This window comes from Ceratotherium simum, chromosome 28 (assembly GCF_057802395.1).
Source record: "Ceratotherium simum simum isolate JZ-2026a chromosome 28, ASM5780239v1, whole genome shotgun sequence".
Taxonomy (NCBI): Eukaryota; Metazoa; Chordata; class Mammalia; order Perissodactyla; family Rhinocerotidae; genus Ceratotherium; species Ceratotherium simum.
This window is the reverse complement of record NC_141927.1, coordinates 40,989,235-41,009,665: the sequence shown is the minus strand read 5'-3', so window position 1 is coordinate 41,009,665 and position 20,431 is coordinate 40,989,235. Positions and strand designations below refer to the sequence as shown.

General features: G+C 36.5%; 1 protein-coding gene across 7 annotated transcripts in view; it reads right to left on the bottom strand.

Moving 5' to 3' along the window:
* PSD3 (pleckstrin and Sec7 domain containing 3) overlaps positions 1-20,431 on the bottom strand; it is a 453,546-nt gene that overhangs the window by 76,171 nt on the left and 356,944 nt on the right. For all 7 annotated transcript variants that reach the window (XM_087418635.1, XM_087418634.1, XM_087418636.1 and 4 more), the window contains one exon: positions 9,259-9,452. In XM_087418635.1, the coding sequence (XP_087274761.1) occupies positions 9,259-9,452 (194 nt within the window). The remainder of the gene's footprint in view (positions 1-9,258; positions 9,453-20,431) is intronic.

Sequence of the window (20,431 nt, the reverse complement as noted above, 5' to 3'; positions counted from 1 at the left end):
TGGTCAAGGCGGACAGTATTTACATTCTCCTGTGTAACCATAATTAAATCTTCCACATTTCTAAATGTGAAAAACAACCAAAGTTCTATTATTATGGTGAAGTTTTAAAATATTACACTGTAGTGATGGTAATTACTAATTTTGGTTTTTCAGGTTTTCTAATTGTTATTTTTCTTGCACAGACTTCAAGAAAAATATCCTCAACTGTTTCTAAATTTCCCATGCAATCAGGTATTCCATCAAGTTTAAAAAAATTTATTATGACACATTAAGACATCAAAAGGTTATCAAGAGCAATAAAGTAAACATACATGTACCATCACCTAATATAAAAAAAATTATCAATATAGTTGAACTGGGGGCTACTCCTCACTAACTACAAGTTCTCCCCTCTGCCAGAGGTAACCACTATTCCACATAATGATTTCTGTATGTGAATGGACTCCTACTAAAAAGTGCTGTTATGCAGGTTTTAGAATGTTCTCATATGCGCACATTCTTCTGCAAGTTGCTTTTCTCATTCTACATTATGTTTGTGAGAGTCAACCATTTGATACAGGGAACCCTACCTCCTTGCTTTTCAGTTACATACTTTTCTACTATATGAATATATGAAACCCACCCAATCTCTCGTTAAGTGCCAGTTAGGTTGTTTTCTTTTGAGCTACTATAATGTTGCTAAGAACATTCCCCCTCTTGTAAAACTGCACGAGTTTCTGTAGATATGCACCTAGGATTGGATTAACTGAGACTCAGGTGTAAGTATTTTCAACTTGATTGATTACTGTCAACTGTCTTCCGAAGTGCTGACACCACTGATGCCCACATTCACGGGGAGAAGCGTGCTCACTGCTCTAAGCCCTTGCCAACATTTGGTGTTATCATTCTTTCAAATTCTAGCCAATGTGATGTACGTGAAATACTATCTCATTGTGTGTTTAATGTGAATATCTTTCATTATTGGTGAGGTTGAATATCTCTTCATGTATTTATTGCTCATCTCAATTTCTTTTTCTGTGACTGATCTGTTCAAATTGTTGCCCATTTTTCTATTGGGTTTTCTTTTCTAATTAATTTATGATTTCTTTATATATATTACAGATATTAATCCTTTATTAGTAATCTGCTACAAGTATCATCTTGCAATCTGTGGATTGTCTTTTAATTTTTTAAAAGAGGATTTTAATATAAAGAAGTCTTTACTTTTAATGTAATCTTATGTGTAGCAATATATTCTTTTACTGTTTTTGTTTTCTAAACCTTACGAAATCCTTCTCTACTCAAAGGTAATAAAGATTGTTCCACATTTTCTTCTAAAAACTTCAGACTTTGTCTCTCAAATTTTTACCTTTAATCTACCTGAAACTGATTTTTCTGGTTGGGCTGATGTGGGGAACGAACACACACACACACACGTGCACACTCCCTCAGCACCATTCACTGAAGCATTTCTGTTGTCCCTAATTATCTGAGTTACTGCCTTTGTCATATATCAAGTTGTTACAGACACTAGACACTGCTGCTTCTGGGCTCTTGTTTCTATTCCACTGTCCTACCAAGGTCTTGTTATCTGGAATGTCAGCACGGTCCCAACTGCACTTCTCATACTCAATTTTGAACATTTTATGTGGTACCTTAGCTAATGGTGTATGTATTTAAAAATCTGTACTATAGATTCTAGACTGAAATTACTCTCTGTATAGTAATGTAAGCTCCTTAGAGGAGAAAGACTATGTTTACATAAGTCACTGTACATACATAGTCTTAGGTACTCGAGGAGTACTTAATTCACGTAGGAAAAAAATTCATTACTCCCACCTCAGCTTATGTAGGCTGCGATAATAAAAACTAGACAAGCACTTCATTTCTTGCCACACTGGTACCACTAAAATACAAATACAGCACTATGTAAGGCCTCGTGCACCTGTCTGCCCCCATCTCTTGCACGTTATACGTCAGTCTAAATAGGGGAGGTCACAATCTCAAAAGATTCTGGGACCAGAAAAGAAGCAATTATGTGTGAGAAGGCCTGGTACGACACTATAGGGAGCTGTGGAAACTATGGTCAACCAGAAAATTGCTAACAAAATTCATGCAATTCAATTTACAAAAAAGCACTGTGTTGGCCAAGTAAAAGAAACGTCCAGGCCCCAGTGGCTCTAGTTTGAGACCTCCAGTCATCAAAATACATGCTACATAGTGACAGACTGTTGCCACCACACAAAAAACGCAGAACTTAAAATGTTTTCTAAGCATAGTCTCTCACACGCACTGCTTTTAACAATATGCTACAATTATTTGCTATAATCAGATTTTAGTTCCACCAGATGTCTTGCTATTCTATACTACAGCTTTGGCTAAGATGTTTAAGATCAATTTCCTCCTCAGTAAAATGGGGATGATAATAATAATAATACCTGCTTCACAGGAGGAAGATTAAATGAGCAATGCATGAAGTGCTTAGGATAAAGCTCTAATATTGAGTAATCACTTAATTATTACTGTTTTTATCATTTAGAGCATTCATATTTTGAGTACCTGGTTTCCAGCATTTTCTTGATTTCCACAAATGTCTTAAATCAGATTGATAAAACTAAGAGCTTATATTGAATTTTGTTTTTCATTCTACCTGACAAAATCCAGAAGATACATTTTGCTTTCCAAATTTGACTGTTCAAAGCTTCCCTTAATGTCAGATTTAATGGGGCTGGTAAACACATACCCTTCTATGAGAGATACAACGTTTGCTTGTAATCATGATTTGTCTCCTGGAGGTAGAATTTCTGAGCTGAGTATATCTTTAACAGGCTAAATAAATAAATAAAACGAAGCAAAGAAGGTCTCCAAGGTTTTTAAAATGCTTATACGAGCAATTATGGATGCAATCTGACAAAATGAGTCCTTAGAGTTAATTAAAAAAACGAGATGCCAAATCTTGAGTCAGACAAGTGGTCCTTTAGAGACAAGTTAATTAGGGTTTCAATTTCTCCATACAGCTTTGACCCAAATCTCCACTTATTAGAAGCTTTTAGTAATATCTGTCATCAGAGCACCTGGCCCTGTTTACATACATGTACAAATGCAATACAGCTCTGTCTTTACTGAACGTGATGAGTCCAAATACATGTCTACAGATTGAGCAGGATAAATATGTCCCAAAGGTATGACTACATATATTTCTCACAAATTATGTGGAGCTCCTATTCTAGGGAAGCTCTACTGTTGTTTTCATTGTTTTAATGTATTGGAAATCAAAAGTGATATATTTCAAAGCACATTAGACACAAGTAATATAAAACATATTTCCAATTTGCATATAGTGACCACCTCTCAGAAGAGAGAGGCAGATGCACTCAGAAGCAGTTCAGGCATCCCGGTGCATTTCAAATTTGCATATAGTGACCACCTCTCAGAAGAGAGAGGCAGATGCACTCAGAAGCAGTTCAGGCATCCTGGTGCATTTCCAAGTAGCAGCAGCGTCTAACACTGAGACAAGCCAGTTCAACCGGATATGACTGAAAGTCCAACAAACAGGGGTTGGGGGGAGCATGGAGAGGATTAGCTGGGAAGGAAACAAATCCCTTTCAGGGTCTCCAAAAACATATCTAAAGAGTTTGATTGTACCCAAATGCTTAGAATTCCTTATCACTTCCATAGCTCAGTAAATATTAAGTCTTGAGGTCTGAGGCAACTAGAAAAAAATTTCTTAACAAAAGGAATCAGTAATCAGTTTAGTTCTACTTATGCTCATGAAAGATTAACTGCTACAGAAACTGCCCTCTGATCATAACAACTAGAAAACAGGACAATAAACATAAAACAAAAGTTTTCAGACATTGTACAATAGGCAGCTTTGGGCTGTGATTCTGAAGAGAAAGGAACAAATGAGGTGGGCCCAGATTCCTGCTTGGAGGAAGTGTCTAAGATCCAGTGTGAAAGAGGGTACCTAAACAGAGCTTGGTAGTTGTGCTGAGTTGAGGAGCTAAGAGGGAGTTTGTGAGGCTGAGGTGGCTAGAATTTGTGGAGCAGGATAAAAGATGGAAAAAGCTGCAGAGAGAGACAGCTCTGGAGATCTTCAGAGGAATCCCCAGGTCTTAGCTGGAGCACTGATCTAAGTGAATGTGAAAGGAAGTTATCCAACGCATGGGAAAGAACCATGAATGAGTTGTGGAAGGAACCATTTCAAGAGCTTACACACAGTTAGGAATAGTCTGTGTTCTCAACAGACAGAGTGGAAAGACTTAGTAATACCAGGGCTTTGGATAGAGTCTAAAGAAGAGTAATGATGCTTTATCAATGGAGCTAAATAAGTCCCAGAATAAAGGCTGCTCTGGATCCACCATAACAAAGGAATGCTGTGTTACAATCTCTGAAGGATTCAGTTAATCTGAAGGCAAGCCTCTGAAGGATTCAGTTAATCTACAAGTTACTTATCTGCACAATAGAATAAAATCCAACATTCTTTGAAGGAATACAACTAAATTCAGCCCTGAAAAATGTCACAATGTTTGGCATTCAAATAAGAATTACTGTGAATGCAAAGAAAAAGGAAAGTATGACCTATAGCCAGCAGAAAAATTAATCAATGTAATAGCCCCAGAAGTGACAGAGAAAGGGATTCAAAGAGAAGGATCTTAAAATAGCTATAGTAAATATGAAAAATATGCTCAAGGATATTAAGAAAAACACAAATTTGATAAGAAGAGAAATGGAGGATATAAAAGGTTCATGTTGCAGTTTCAAAGAAAAAAATGATATGAAATTAAAAGTAACATAGTAAACTTGAAGACATAGCAATAAAAATTTTTAAAATAAAGTACTGAAAGGACAAGAACAGAGTTGGGAAAAAATTGAACAGAGCCTCAATGACCCTTTTATGTAGTATCAAGTGGTCTAACATACAAGACACACTAGAGTCCCAGAGAAAGGGGTAGGTCCATAGAAATAATGGCTGAAAAATTTCCAAAAGTGGTGAAAAATATAAACAGATGAACCCAACAACTTCAATCAACACCAGACAAGGAAAACAAAAAGAAAACCACATTAAAGCACCTCAAAACAAAACTGCTGAAAATCAAAGATAAAGAGAAAAATCCTGAAAGCAGCCAGAGTGGGGAGAACCATGCTAAGTACAAAGGAGCAAAGAATGACAGCAGACTTGTTGTCTGAAAACATGCAGGGCAGGGAACAATGGAGCAATATTTTAAAATTACTGAAAGAAAAAGAAAATACTGCTAACAAATTGTACACCAGTAAACATAAATACCTAAAATTAAGGTGTAATACAGATTTTTTAAATAAATAAAACATTCTCTTTCTCATTTCTCACCAGCAGAAGTTTACTAAATGACATATTGGAAGGAAACTGAGCAGAAAAAAAATGATACTAAATGGAAATCTGGAACTGCAAAAAGAAACCCAGTACACCAGAAATGCTCATTATGAGGGTAAAAGTAAAAAACAAATTTCTGTTTAAAGCAAAAATAGTAACAATGTATTATCAGTTTTATAACATACACAATTAAAATATATGACACTAGCACAAATGCTAGGAAAAGAGAAAGGGAAGTAACCTGTTATAAGGGTCTCAAACTACACATGAAGTGGTAAAATTTGAAGGTAGACTGTGACAAGTTAAAGATTACACTGTAAACCTTACAGCAATCACTAAAATTATTAAACAAAGAGGCACAGCTAATATGCCAATAGTGAAGAAAGACAGAATCCCACTCCCCTCCCCAACATACACACAAAATCCTAAACAAGAAAGGAAAAGAGAAAAAATAAAAGATGGAATAAGTAAAAAACAAATAGTAAGATGGAAGACTTAAAGTCAACTATATCAGTAATTACTATAAATGCAAATGGTCTAAACGTTCCAATTAAAAGACTGTCAGTTGAATAAAAAGGAATACCCACCAATATGCTGTATAAAACAATTTTCAAGACAAGATCACAGATGAAAATTAAGCTAGAAAAAACGTCTATCATGCAAAAACTGAAAAGAAAGCTGGAGTCATTCTATTAATATTAGGCAAAGTAGACTTCATAAGAAGGAATGTGACCGGGGATGAGGAGGGTCATTTCATGACAAAGGGATCATTTTATCAAGAGGATATAACACGCATAGCTGGCAGGAATGCAAAATGGCATAGACACTTTGGGAAACAGTTTGGAAGTTTCTTATAAAGTTAAAGATATATGTAACATACACCCTAGCAATCTTACTCCCTCACTCTTAGGTAACTTCTGAAAAGAGATGAAAACATAGGTACATGCAAAGACTTGTGTGTGAATGTCCAAAGCAGGTTTACTTATAATAGCCAAAAAATGGAAACAACCCAAATGTCCAGCTGGTGAATGTGTGAACTGTGGGAGACCCAGACAAGGAAATGAATATACTACTCAGCAATAAAGGAGACAAACTACAAATTCACACAGCACATCACAATATGGATGAATCTGCAAATAACACTACTAAGTGAAAGAAGCCAGGCACAAAACAATATGTATGATTCCATTTATTGAAATTCTAGAAAAGGCAGAAGTGCAGTGTCCAAGGACAGATGAGTGGTTGCTATGGGCCGGGAGCAAAGGGGGAAGGAATTAACTACAAAAAGTACAAAGCAACTTTTTCAAGTAATGGAAATGTTATATATCTTGATTCTGATGGTGGTTACTTAAGTGTATACATTTTTCAAAACTCAAACTATACACTTTAAATTGGTAAATTTTAGTGTATGTAAATTATCATTAGAAATTATGCACTTTCCTATACCAGAAAAGTTGAATTATCTGCCCGCACTAAAGTGATTTGAAAAACCATGAAAAACTGGAATGTGTGTATCTAGGGAGAGCCTGAGGAATTAAAGAAGGCTGAAACTTCAAGACTCCTCCTAATACTCAAAGGCAGAGGTGAAAAAACCCCCAGTGATAAGGCAACTGACAGGAATGAAGCCTAGAGACTTGGGCCCAGTTAGCCCCCATCTTACTCGATCCATCTATTTTTCCATCTATTTTTGTGTTCTGAGGCAGCAGCAGAATCAGGAGCAGAGGCAAGGGCTGAACTTTTAAGTTGCTAAAGAGACAAAAGTCCGTGATGCTTAAAACTGCCCTAATCAATCAGAAGTTCTCAAAGGAGTTAACTAAGGCCTTAAAGGGGTTTCACTGGGAGGAAAACCACTAGCCTGGCACAGGAGGTCTGCGATGGCTCAAGTGCTAAGCAACTCCCAGGTTTGGTACCCATACTCACACGTATGCAGTGGGCTGTTAAGGGAATGGAGCTTCCAGCAGGGGAATTCTCTCCAACAATCCTCAGAGGTGGGCCAGGAAAACATGGACAAAGAAAATTTCACCAATAGGCTGAAGCTGGCAATGCTTTGGAGTAAGTTAACCAAGTATGACAATCCATGGCTAGGGAAGCGAGTCAGTGAAAAGACGCTCAAGCAGGTTAACTCTGTCATCCTTGTCCAGAGGGTACAGTAACTACTCTTGAGTCAGTGCCAGCGGTTTTGTTTCCTTTTTTGCCTTTTCTTGAACTGGCATTTTAAATTGCAGTTATTCTATTTTTTGCTTTTAGTACTTTATATGACATATGTCAGATATTTCTATATTTTTCATTTAGCCTCTTGAGTGAGGCTACATCCCAACCAGAGGAGAATGGACATCAACTAGCAAATTTTAGTCTTGGAGATGGGAGCCACAGCAAGACATGGCATGTGGGACAGAGATGAGTATATCTGTGGTTATAAATGGAAAACTGTACTATGCTCGGCAAAGGCATTATTTGAACCCAGTGTATGGAGAAAGGGTGTGTGTGCGGGCTGGGAACAGAGAGGAGCATCTATTGCTTTGTCTACCAAGAAGAACTACCTTTCTCTGAGAAGTGTATCTTATTCCTTCTTGAGGCAACTTTCCTCTTGCCACCCTCAAACAAGGGGGTGCTGTCAATCACAGAATTCCACATCCTCAGCCATACAAATCAGAGTCCTGCCCTAGAACATACTAAATTGGAAGTTGGGGAAGAAGGAAAATCCTTTTTGGTGACAAAATCGAATACATGCTCTACAGTGCTAATCATTACAAATGCAGCCATGTAAAAGAGTCTTGTTTCAAAGAATAAAGCTGACATCCAAAATAATACAGAGACAGAAATGGAGCAAGTGTCCTGGTGACAACCCTTCCTCTTCAGGTGTATCCTTGCCCTTTTTTTCCCAAGCTAGTTAGACTTACTGTCCCTTCAACTGCAAGAGTCCTGAACAATGCTGAGGAAATGAAGCCCAGCAGGCTCCTGCACAGGTGCACAGGAAGCATGGTGGAGCTTCTCCTCAAGAACTGGGAAATGTTACAAACTTGCTCAGCATCACAGGTCGGTGTGGAAGCCACTCTGTTACAATGTTTCTCTTGACCATAACCTAATAGAATATGCTAACACATTATGAGAAAGTGCCCAGCCACAGATTAAAACAGTGCTGTCCATCCCAGCACCGCATGTCTGCCTCTGCAGGTGGGTAGGGATACTCTAGGGCCTACTAATTTTGAGCATATATATCAGCTTACCTTAGCCTGTTCAACTATATCAAATTGCTATTTCACTCTCTGCAAAGATTATTCTAAACACAGAAACATACTTCATTCCTCTCAAACTTCAAACACTATTATCTGTCAGTAGATAATCATGTCTCATACTTGACAGAGCTGTCAGATGAGACTCCTTAAATTTCCCAATACTAATTATATTATACTCGCCTACGTTGCACCTGTCCATCTTCCGCAAAGGCCAATCCTTCCAAATGTGCTTGGATCTCAATTCTTTCCCTTCCTGCTTTGTCTCTGGGACCGTACACTGTTGATTATTCTGTGTGTTATAAATTCAACCTTTCCCTCAACCACCAGAAATGTAAACCCCATGGAGACAGGGACTTTGTCCATCCTGGTCACTATTATATTTTTGATGCCTAACACATAGTAGGTACTCAAAATTATTTGTTGAAGGCAAAAATAAATAAATGAATAAAAGGCTGGAAATGAATAATCTGTCAGAAGTCTTCCATTTCTGAAGTTCTATAATTTTATTTGGAGAAGATCAGGTGCCACAATGATTTCTGACTTAGGGTTAGAGGCATTATCAAACTTCAATACTTCTCTAGATAAACAAAATTTTTCTTCATCCTTGATCTTACTTCAGATAAATTCACTTTAAATTTTGAGCCTAAAGATGAAATAATGAAATAGAAAATGACAACAAATGATGCTTACTCTTTTTTCCATCCATATCTGCATGGATTTTCCGAGCCAAGAATCCACTTTTGTACACAGCGGCATTTGGGTCGTGAGGAATGTCCAAGAATGGGTTGGTAGTACTCCCAATACGACTGATGGTCTTTGGATGTGTTCCATTAGCCTTCTCATCAGTACCTTCTGATGGAGATTTTTTTTTCTCTTCATCATCTCTAAAGGGAGAAAGTACAAAGATTGAGCACAATAAACAGTTATATAGTGTAATAAAGTTATTTAGTGTTTTCCAAAGGTCTATCAGTCTTGATAAAAACAACTATGATAATAACAGCAATCATTTACTAAATGTCTCCTATTTGCCAGGTATTAATGACCATGACAATCTTGTAAGACTGACATTAGTATCCTATATTGCAGACAAGAAAATAGACTCAGAGTTTAAATAAATACCCAAGTCCACAGATGTAACAATTAAAGGAAGAGATAGTGAGGATACGATTGTAAAATCTCTGAAGCCTCTGCTCTTTCCACCCACTACAGGGCCTTCATGTTTGTCTTCTTTCAACCAAGTGGGGTTCCTTGGCAGAGACTGTGATTTTGATTTTTGATTTCTGCACTGTCTAGCATAGCGCCAAGCATACAGAATACAAGTAATTATAAAGTAAGTCCAATGAATAGTACTAAACTATATCTGCCAAACAACCAGGTTAACCTCTAATATCCACCCTCAGGTAAAGCTACCAATGGGTTAGGATGGTGGCGCCATGAACAGTACTTTGGCATCTTATAGCTACTACATTCCCAATTGCCATAAAAGTGTGGGGTACCATATCAGCCATTGAGAAAACCCCTAATTGTCACCCTTTTTCTGAATTGCTGTTCCTTCCAGCAGATTTAAGTCTGAGGTTATAATGTACATTAAGTATGAAGGAGGCAGAAAATGGATGGTCACATTCAATTAATAAAGAGGAGAGAAGAGTAGAAGAAAGTTAATAAGCTCTGATATACTGCTTTAAAATAGAGCACCACAATAAGAGCATTTGTCTTAGTTCACCTGTTTTAATTTCCTGAATCACCTCTGGTTTCACTGTTTATTAATTTTTCATTCCTGAATCTTTTAATTAAAATTTCAACCAAAATAATCACCATCAAAACATATTTAAAATGAACTACAAAAATAACAATAATCAGAAGTGTTTACTGGATGATCAGAGAAAAATAGCCTTTTTCTCTATTGGTATTTGATAAGTACTTGTGAGACATATGAAAATAACTCTGGACTCTTAGACATTTGTATTTTATTTTCAATTTTATTTTGAGATAATTTTAGATTTGCAAAGATAGTACATGGATTTCCCATATGCCCATCACCCAGTTTCCCCTAATGTTAACAACTTATATAACCATAGTAAAAATTTCAAAAAGAAGAAATTAACAGTACGATACTGTGAATTAAACTTCAGATTTTATTCAGATTTTACCAGTTTTTTCATTAATTTTTTTTTTCTGTTCCAGGATCCCATCCACGGTCCTGCAGTGCAGCTGGATGTCACATCTCCTCAGTCTCCTCCAGACAGTGACAGTTCCTCAGTCTTTCCTTGTCCTTCATGACCTTGACACTTTGGAGAGCACAGGTCAGTTATTTTGTAGAATATCCCCAATTTAGGTTTGTTTGATGTTTTCTCATGATTAGATTGAGGACATGCATTTTTAGGAAGGATACATAGGTGATGCACCCTCTCAGTGCATCAGGTCAGGGGGTACATGTTTTACTACTAGTGACATTCACCTTGATCACTTGCTTAACGTTGTATCTGGCACATTTCTCTACTGTAAAGTTACCATTTTTCTTTGTAAATGATTTGGTGGAGATAATTTGTGACTATGAAAATATCCTGTTTCTCCTTAAAATTCTGACCACTAATTTTAGCATTCATCAGTGGATCTTGCCTATGACAACTATTATTACTGTCTTGATCTAACGGTGATTTTTTATTTCCCTTATTTCTTCTACATTACTAATTGAAATTCTTCTGTAAGTATGGACACATGGATATTTATTTTATTCTTTGGGTTATGATCAAACACTACCATTATTTAATTTGTTGCCCAAATTTTTGCAGTCTTGGCCATTGGGAGTTCTATCAAGCAGGCTTCTTCCTCCTTTCAACATGCCTTACCTATTTTCCTTTTTGTTTTTCAAGTACTTCCTTTCTTTCAGGTACTACAAGAAGATGCCTCCAAGCTCATCTTGTATTTTCCTTGTCCCAGCCCTGGAAGCAACCACTTTCTCCAAGAAGTCAGTTCTTTTTATTGGAGAATGGTATTTAGAAACCAATCTAGGTGCTAGGTGTGCTCACTGCCTCTAAGTCCTCTCAATTGAGACACCTAGGGAGATATATGCGAGTATGCTAATCCATGTATATATGCACATCTATATTTATTTGTATATCCATCTCTCCCTCCCTCCCTCCCTCCCTCCCTTCCCATGAGCTCATACTGATATCTCCAACCCAAGCCAGCATGACAACGTTCATTCCTGTTGCTCATTTGTATTTCTTCAACAGTAAGAAACCTGGCTTGCATTATCTACAATATATTTACTTGTTCAACCCTAGTAAACATAAACTAGTTTCAGAACTCCTTGCCCTTGCCAAAGTGAAAAGCAAATTGATCTACCCGAGTACAGTGTTTGTGTATAGTTTTCTGTCTTATAGTATTCAGTCAAAGCAGTTTTCCAAAGTTACTTAAGTCAGCTCCTTTCTCCTCGCCCTCTTCACAATGGTTATACAATTTATTTGGAAAACAAATTACTTTGTTATATTCTGAATTCTATCTTCAATTCCCCATATCCTGGTTGATTTTTAAAAAATGTACATACACAAAATGTACTCCTTGTGACATACAGTTCTATGAGATTAGATAATGCAGACCACCATGTATCCACCATCACAATACCAAACGAACAGTCCTATTATCATCAAAATTCACTCCTGCTGCCCACTTTTAGTCAATTCCTCTCCCCAACCAATTCCTGGAAACTACTGATCTGTCTTCCATCCCTATAGTTTTTGCCTTTTCCAGAATGGCATACAAATGTTTTCTTTTACTTGGCAAAATATATTTAAGATTCATCCATATTGTGCAAAAAAACCAGTTTGGTCCCTTTTATCGCTGAGTACTATTTCATTTTATTGATATGACAGTTTGTTTATGCATTCACCTCCCCCACCCCTCCAGCTTTACTGAGGTATAATTGATTTATTGCAAGATATTTCAAGTGTACAACATGATTTGTATACATATATATCGCTAAAGGATTCCCCTCATCCTGTCAACACATTCATCATCTCACATATACACATTTTTGTGTGAGAACATTTAAGTTCCACTCTCTTGGCAAATTTCAATTATACAATGCAGTGTTATCAACTGAAGTCACAATGTTATACATTTATTTCATTAGACCTTATTCATCATATAATTGAAAGTTTGTATCCTTTTTCCCCCAGTCTCTCAGCTCTTGACAACTACTTTTCTACTCCGTTTCTGAGTTCAACTTTTTGTTTACTTCCACATATAAGTGATACCATGTGGTATTTGTCTTTTTCTGACTTATTTCACTTAGCATAATGCCCTCCAGGTTCATCATGTTGTAGCAAATGACAGGATTTCCTTCTCTTTTAAGGCTACATAATATTCCACTGTGTATACATATATCACTGTATATGCATTGCAACTTCTTTATCCATTTATCCATAGACAGGCACTTAGTTTGTTTCCATACCTTGGCTGTTGTAAATAATGCTGTTATGAAAATGGGAGTACATAAATATTTTTGAGATGATGATTTCATTTCTTTTGGCTCTACAGTCACACGTTGCTGAATGACAGGGATACATTCTGAGAAATGCATTATCGGTAGTATTGTCATTGTGTGACTATCCTAGAGTGTACTTACACAAACCTAGATGATATAGCCTATTACACACCTGGGCTATATGGTACTAACCTTATGGAACCACCGTCATATATGTAGTCCATCATTGACCAAAACGTCGCTATGTGGCCCATGACGGTATATCCAGAAGCGGGATTGCTGGATCACATGGCAGTTCTATTTTTAATTTCTTGAAGAACTTCCATACTTTTTTCCAAACTGGCTGTACCAGTTTGCATTTCTAACAGTATACAAGGATTCCCTTTTCTCCATATCTTTGCCAGCATTTGTTCTCTCTTGTCTTTTTGATAATAGACATCCCAGCAGGGATGAGGTGATACTATGGTTTTGATTTGCATCATCCTGATGATTAGTGATGTTGAGCACCTTTCTATGTACCTGTTGGCCATCTGTATGTCACTTTGGAAAAATGTCTGTTTAGGTCATTGCCTATTATGTTTTTTGTGTGTGAGGAAGATCAGCCCTGAGCTAACATCCATGCCAATCCTCCTCTTTTTTGCTGAGGAAGACTGGCCCTGGACATCTGTGCCCATCTTCCTCCACTTTATATGGGATGCCGCCACAGCATGGCCTGACAAGCGGTGCGTTGGTGCGCGCCCGGGATCCGAACCCGGGCCGCCAGCAGCGGAGCGCACGCACTTAACCGCTACGCCATGGGGCCCGACCCCCTTTGCCTATTTTTTAACTGAGTTATTTGATTTTTTGCTATTGAGTTGTAGGAATTTCTTGTATATTTCGAATATTAACCCCTTATCAGACATATGGTTTGCAAATATTTTCTCCAATTCCATAGGTTGCCTTTTCATTTTGTTGATGGTTTCCTTTGCTGTGCAGAGCCTTTTAGTTTGATGTAGTCCCACTTGTTCATTTTTGCTTTTGTTGCCAAATCCAAAAAGTCCTTGTCAAGATCAATGCCAAAGAGCTTACGCCCTACATTTTCTTCTAGGAGTCTTATGGTTTCAGGTCTTACATTCAAGGCTTTAATTCATTTTGAGTTGATTTTTGAGTATGGTGTAAGATAGGGGTCCAGTTTTATTCTTTTGTATGTGGATATCCAGTTTTCCTAACACCATTTATTAAAGGGACTGTCCTTTCTCCATTGTATATTCTTGGCTGCCTTGTCAAAAATTAATTGACCATAAATGCATGGGTTTATTTCTGGGCTCTCTATTCTGTTCCATTGATATTTGTGTCTTTTTTTTTTTTCTTTTTGGTGAGGAAGATTAGCCCTGAGCTAACATCTGCTGCGAATCCTCCTCTTTTTCCTGAGGGAGACTGGCCCTGGGCTAACATCTGTGCCAATCTTCCTTTAATTTATACGTGGGATGCCTGCCATAGCATGGCTTGATAGGTGGTGTGTAGGTCCATGCCCCGGATCTGAACCTGCGAACCCCAGGCCACCGAAGCAGAGCGCGGGCACTTAACCACTACACCACCAGGCTGGCCCCTCTATGTCTCTGTTTTTATGTTAATACCACATTGTTTTGATTACTATCGCTTTGTAGTATAGTTTGAAATCAAGGGAGCATGATGCCTCCAGCTTTGTTGTTCTTTCTCGAGATTGCTTTGGCTACTTAGGGTCTTCTGTGGTTCTATAGAAATTTTAGGATTGTTTGTTCTATTTCTGTGAAAAATGCCATTGGAATTTTGATAAGGATTGCACTCAATCTGTAGATAACTTTGGCTAGTATGGACATTTTAACAATATTAATTATTCCAATCTGTGAAAATAGAATATTTTTCCATTTATTTGTGTCAATTTCTTTCATCAGTGTCTTATAGTTTTCAGAGTACAGACCTTTCATCTCCTTGGTTAAATTTATTCCTAAGTATTTTATTGTTTTTGATGCTATTGTAAATGAAATTGTTTAATTTCTGTTTCTCATAGTTCATTGTTGGTATACAGAAATGCAACTGATTTTTGTATATTGATTTTGTATTCTGCAACTTTACTGAATTCATTTATTAATTCTAATAGTTTTTTCTGGTGGAGTTTTAAGGGTTTTCTATATATAATACGACATCATCTGCAAACAGAGACAATGTTACTTCTTCCTTTTGAACATGCATGCCTTTTCTTTTTCTTGCCTAATTGCTCTGGCTAGGAATTCCAATACTATGTTGACTAAAGTGGTGAAAGTGGGTATCTTGTCTTGTTCCTGATCTTAGAGGAAATGCTTTTAGCATTTCATGTTTGAGTATGATGTTAGCTTTGGGCTTGTCATATATGACTTTATTGTGTTGAGGTACATTCTATTTCTATCCAGTTTTCTGAGAATTTTTATCATGAAAGGATGTTGAATTTTGTCAAATGCTTTTTCTGTCGCTATTGAGAATCATATATGATTTTTATACTTCATTTTGTTAATGTGGTATATCACACATTTATGGATTTGAAGATGCCAAACCATCCTTGCATCCCTGGAATAAATCCCACTTGATCATGGTGTATGAGCCTTTCATGTATTGTTGAATAATTCAGTTTGCTAATATTTTGTTGAGGATTTTTTACATCTCTGTTTATCAGGGATATTAGCCTGTGACTTTCTTTTCCTGCAGTGTCCTTGTCTGGATTTGGTATCAGGATAATGCTAGCCTCATAAAATAGGTTTGAGAGTGTTCTCTCCTCTTCCTTTTTTGGAACAGTTTGAGAAGGATTCACAATAATTCTTCTTTGAATGTTTGGTAGAATTCACCAGTGAAGCCATCTGGTCTTGGACTTTTCCTTTTTGGGAGGTATTTGATTACTGATTCAATCTCCTTACTAGTAATTGGTTTATTCAGTTTTTCTATTTTTTCATGAATCAGTCTTGGTAGGCTGTATGTTTCTAGGAGTTTATCGTTTTCTTCTACTTTGTCCAATTTGTTGGCATACAATAGTCTCTTATGATCCTTTGTATTTCTGTGGTATCAGTTGCAATGTCTTCTGTTTCTTTAAGTCCTTTCTTTCTTAAGACTAGCTAACGGTTTTGTCTATTTTGTTTATCTTTTCAAAAATCCAGCTTAGTTTCATTGATCTTTTCTACTGTCTTTTTGGTCTCTATTTCATTTATTTCCACTCTAATTTTTGTTATTTCCTTCCTTCTTCTAACTTTGGGTCTAGTTTGTTCTTTTTCTCGTTCCTTGAGGTATAAAATTATGTTGTTTTAGATCTTTCCTTTTCCTTAATGTAGGTGTTAATGCTATAAAATTTCCCTCTTAGAACTACTTTTCATGCATCCCATAAGTACTGGTATGTTGTATTTCCATTTTAATTTTTCTCAAGACATTTTTTTGTGTGCGTGTGAGGAAGACTAGCCCTGAGCTAACATCTGTTGCCAATCCTCCTCTTTCTGCTGAGGAAGACTGGCCCTGGCTAACATCCGTGCCCATTTTCCTCTACTTTATATGGGACCCCACCACAGCATGGCTTGATAAGTGGTGCATCGGTCTGCACCCAGGATCCGAACCTGAGAACCCTGGGCCACCGAAGCGGAGCACATGAACTTAACCATTACACCACAGGCCTGGTCCCTCAGGACATTATTTTATTTCTCTTTTGAAAGACATCTGGGTTGTTTCTATTTTCTATGTTTTATTTTTATAATAAATAATTAAATGTGTTTTCAATGATCATCATGATAATAATATAAAAGTACAGCATTACAGAGCTTTCAGAGTTTGGAATCAATCCAGAAAGAAGATTCCAAATCTTCATATAGATTACTCTACTACCATCATTAAGATTTAGCACTGTTAAGATGTAAATTTGGATTTATTTGAGAAACTAAAAGTAACCCCCGTATTTAAAGAAAAAAAAGAATTGCAAGTTCACACTCAAACATGGCTTATCGAGGATCACTCCATTCTGTGTGTCTTACATCATTTTTTATGCCTATGAAACTAACTATACAAAGTAAATTTTGATATAAGCTAAAATCCATTTACCTGAAAATAATTGTATCTCCTTCCCAATTTCACCTATTTACAAAGTGCTTACAAAAATTAGGTACATGTTTTTCTTACCACATCATCATTATTACACTTGATAGTCATAAGAAATATACATTTTGATATTGTTTTGATTATATTAAATATATTTTATGTGAATAAGCCACATTTCTAAAAGAGGGCACCTGAAAAACATGGTTATTTCTAAAACAATTTTGGTTGCTTTAAAATTAGTAAGTCTAGGACAAAAATAATAGTGAATTTTGTAAATTATTTTTTCTTTTTCCATGCACTAGTATTTTAAGATGATCACAATGAAAGTACTGTTTTCTCATTCAGAAGGAGAAAAACAGGACACAGATTAAATAAGAGTTAATGAACTGTTAACTGTTTGACTTCAAGATTTATTCATAAATCTGCCCTCAACATTTGAGGATTATTAATTTTTGAGTTTTGAGTTGTAAGTAGAAAAAAACCAGAATGATTATCCTGGGAATCAGGTTAACTGTTTTAGATATCAAGAGTCATAAGAAATTATTACTATGGCCATTGTTTCCAAACTTATTTTTCAAGCAGATTAATCCTGCTTTTGGAGGGAGTAAACTAAACAAAATCTCAGAGTACAAAGTTGATGAAGCATAGTTTTGCTTTATAAATTCTAATGTAATATATTTATTATAAAGCTTATCAATTGGAAAGGTGGAATGGTTTTTTACAAACACACTATTTAGAAATCTTAGACTATGTACTACAGTAGTAGCCAGCCTCAACATTCTGTTTAGTTTTGTCCTCTGGATGGTTGGTTACACAGTTTTGTAGAAACTCTGATGCATACAAAAAGTAGCGGCCAATGATAAGTTTTTATTTTAAATTGCCTACTTTGCAAACTCCAAGTACTTTGGTCCTCTTTAATAGAAAGGTGAGATGGCAGTAAAATTTTATTCTAAGATGTATAAAAATTAATATGCTGATTTGTAAATCTGTAAAAATTTAGTATATGTAACATATTTTGTATTTTAAATTGAAAATAGTTTAAAACACATTTTAAAATGAATGTAGAATCAAATTCTTTTAGAATCCTGAAGCACTATGACCTCTATGACTCCAATGCACACAGACACAACTTGAAAAGCACTGCACTACAGAATTGGCATCAAAGCCATCGCCCTCTTAATGTAAGTAATCCATTTCTGAAAATCAGATGTTTGGTTGTAAAATGCAAAATGGGGGTCTATTTCCTGGTATTTGAAAGGGGAAAAAAATGATACAGTATATTACATGTCAACTCCAAATAATTTCCTAAAAAGTTGCTAAAGCACAGTAAAACGGCCTATATATACATAACAATCACTCACATAAGATATAAAATACTTAAAACATTGCTTCCATATTGCCAAATAATTATCACGTTTTTTAACAAATGCTTTGTATGCAGTAACAAAACTTCTCTTTACACAAGCAACATCCTAGTCAAACAAAATTCTTTACTGACACTGGCGCACTTTTCTTTTCTTTTTTTTTTTTTTTAATAATTTTATTTATTTTTTCCCCCAAAGCCCCAGTAGATAGTTGTATGTCACAGCTGCACATCCTTCTAGTTGTTGTATGTGGGACGCGGCCTCAGCATGGCCAGAGAAGCGGTGCGTCGGTGCGCACCGGAGATCCAAACCCGGGCCGCCAACAGCGGAGCGCGCGCACTTAACCGCTAAGCCACGGGGCCGGCCCTGGGCACACTTTTCAAAATGACTACATATGATTGACATTCTATTGACTGCACTGTAAAGTCACTGGAGACTTTCCCTACACGTTGCTCTTGTTTACAATGTTGTACAGACAGTCCCGACTTACGATGGTTTGAGTTCAGATTTTTCAACTTTACGATGATGCAAAAGTGATATGCACTCAGCAGAAAATGTACTTCAAGGGGTCAGCCCGGTGGCATAGCGGTTAAGTGCGCGCACTCTGCTTTGGTGGCCCGGGGTTCACAGGTTCGGATCCTGGGCAGACACCATGCACCGTTTGTAAAGCCATGCTGTGGCGGCATCCCATATAAAGTAGAGGAAGAAGGGCACAGATGTTAGCCCAAGGCCAATCTTCCTCAGCAAAAGGAGGGGGATTGGTATCCGATGTTAGCTCAGGGCTACTGTTCCTCACAAAAAAAAAAAAAGAAAGAAAATGGACTTCAAATTTTCAATTTTGATCTTTTCTTGGGCTAGCAACATGTGGTATTATACTCTTGTGATGCTGGACAGCTCCCAGTCAGCCCTGCGATCACGAGGGTAAATAACTGATACACTTAGAATCATTCTGTACCCAGACAACTGTGTTGTTTTTCACTTTCAGTACAGTGTTCAATAAATTACAAGATAGTCAACACTTTATTATAAAATAGGCTTTGTGTTAAATGATTTTGCCCAACTGTAAGCTAAGGTAAGTGTCCTGAGCATGTTTAAGGTAGGTGAGGCTAAGCTACGGTGTTTGACAGGTTAGGTATATTAAATGTATTTTTGACTTACGATATTTTCAACTTATAATGGGTTTATCGAAATGTAACTCCATTGTAAATCGAGAAAACTCTGTATTGAGTTTGGGGATACAATTATGGTTTTTCTCCATAGAAATATCATTCAAAAGAAGTTTATAGTTACACTGTCTAATATGGTAGCCACTGGTCACATATAGCTATTGAGAACTTGAAATGTGGATAGTCCAAACTGAGGTGTGTAATAAGTGAAAAAATATATACCAGATTTCAAAAGACTTAGAACAAAAAAATTGGAAAACATCTCAATAATTTTTATACTGATTACATATTGAAATGAAAACATTCTGGATACAATGGGTTAAATTAAAAAATACATTATAAAATTAATTTCGCTTATTTCTTTTTACTTGTATGATGTGGCTACCAAAAAATTTTAAATTACATATGTGGCAAACATTACATTTCTTTTAGACAAAGCTGTTATTAGAGAGGCTTGTATATTCTATGACATTTGAATATTAAAACCAAAAGACAACAATAGGGCAACAATAATTAGAGAAATGTTCAACAGAGTATGGCTCAGTAAAACCCTGACAGTAAGTAAGGGCTGAAAATACTCAATCATGCAAAACAAGTACTCTTGATATTGTGAAGGTTAATGAAATGATCTTGTCAGGTTCTGAGAGCAGAAATTTATCCTGGTCTGAAAGGCAGGTTGGTGCCAACTGGCAATGGTTGTCCTTTGGGCTTAAATATACATGGGTCCGTGCTTCCAGGATAGAAGTGATACCAGTAATAACACTGTGAGGACATTCTCC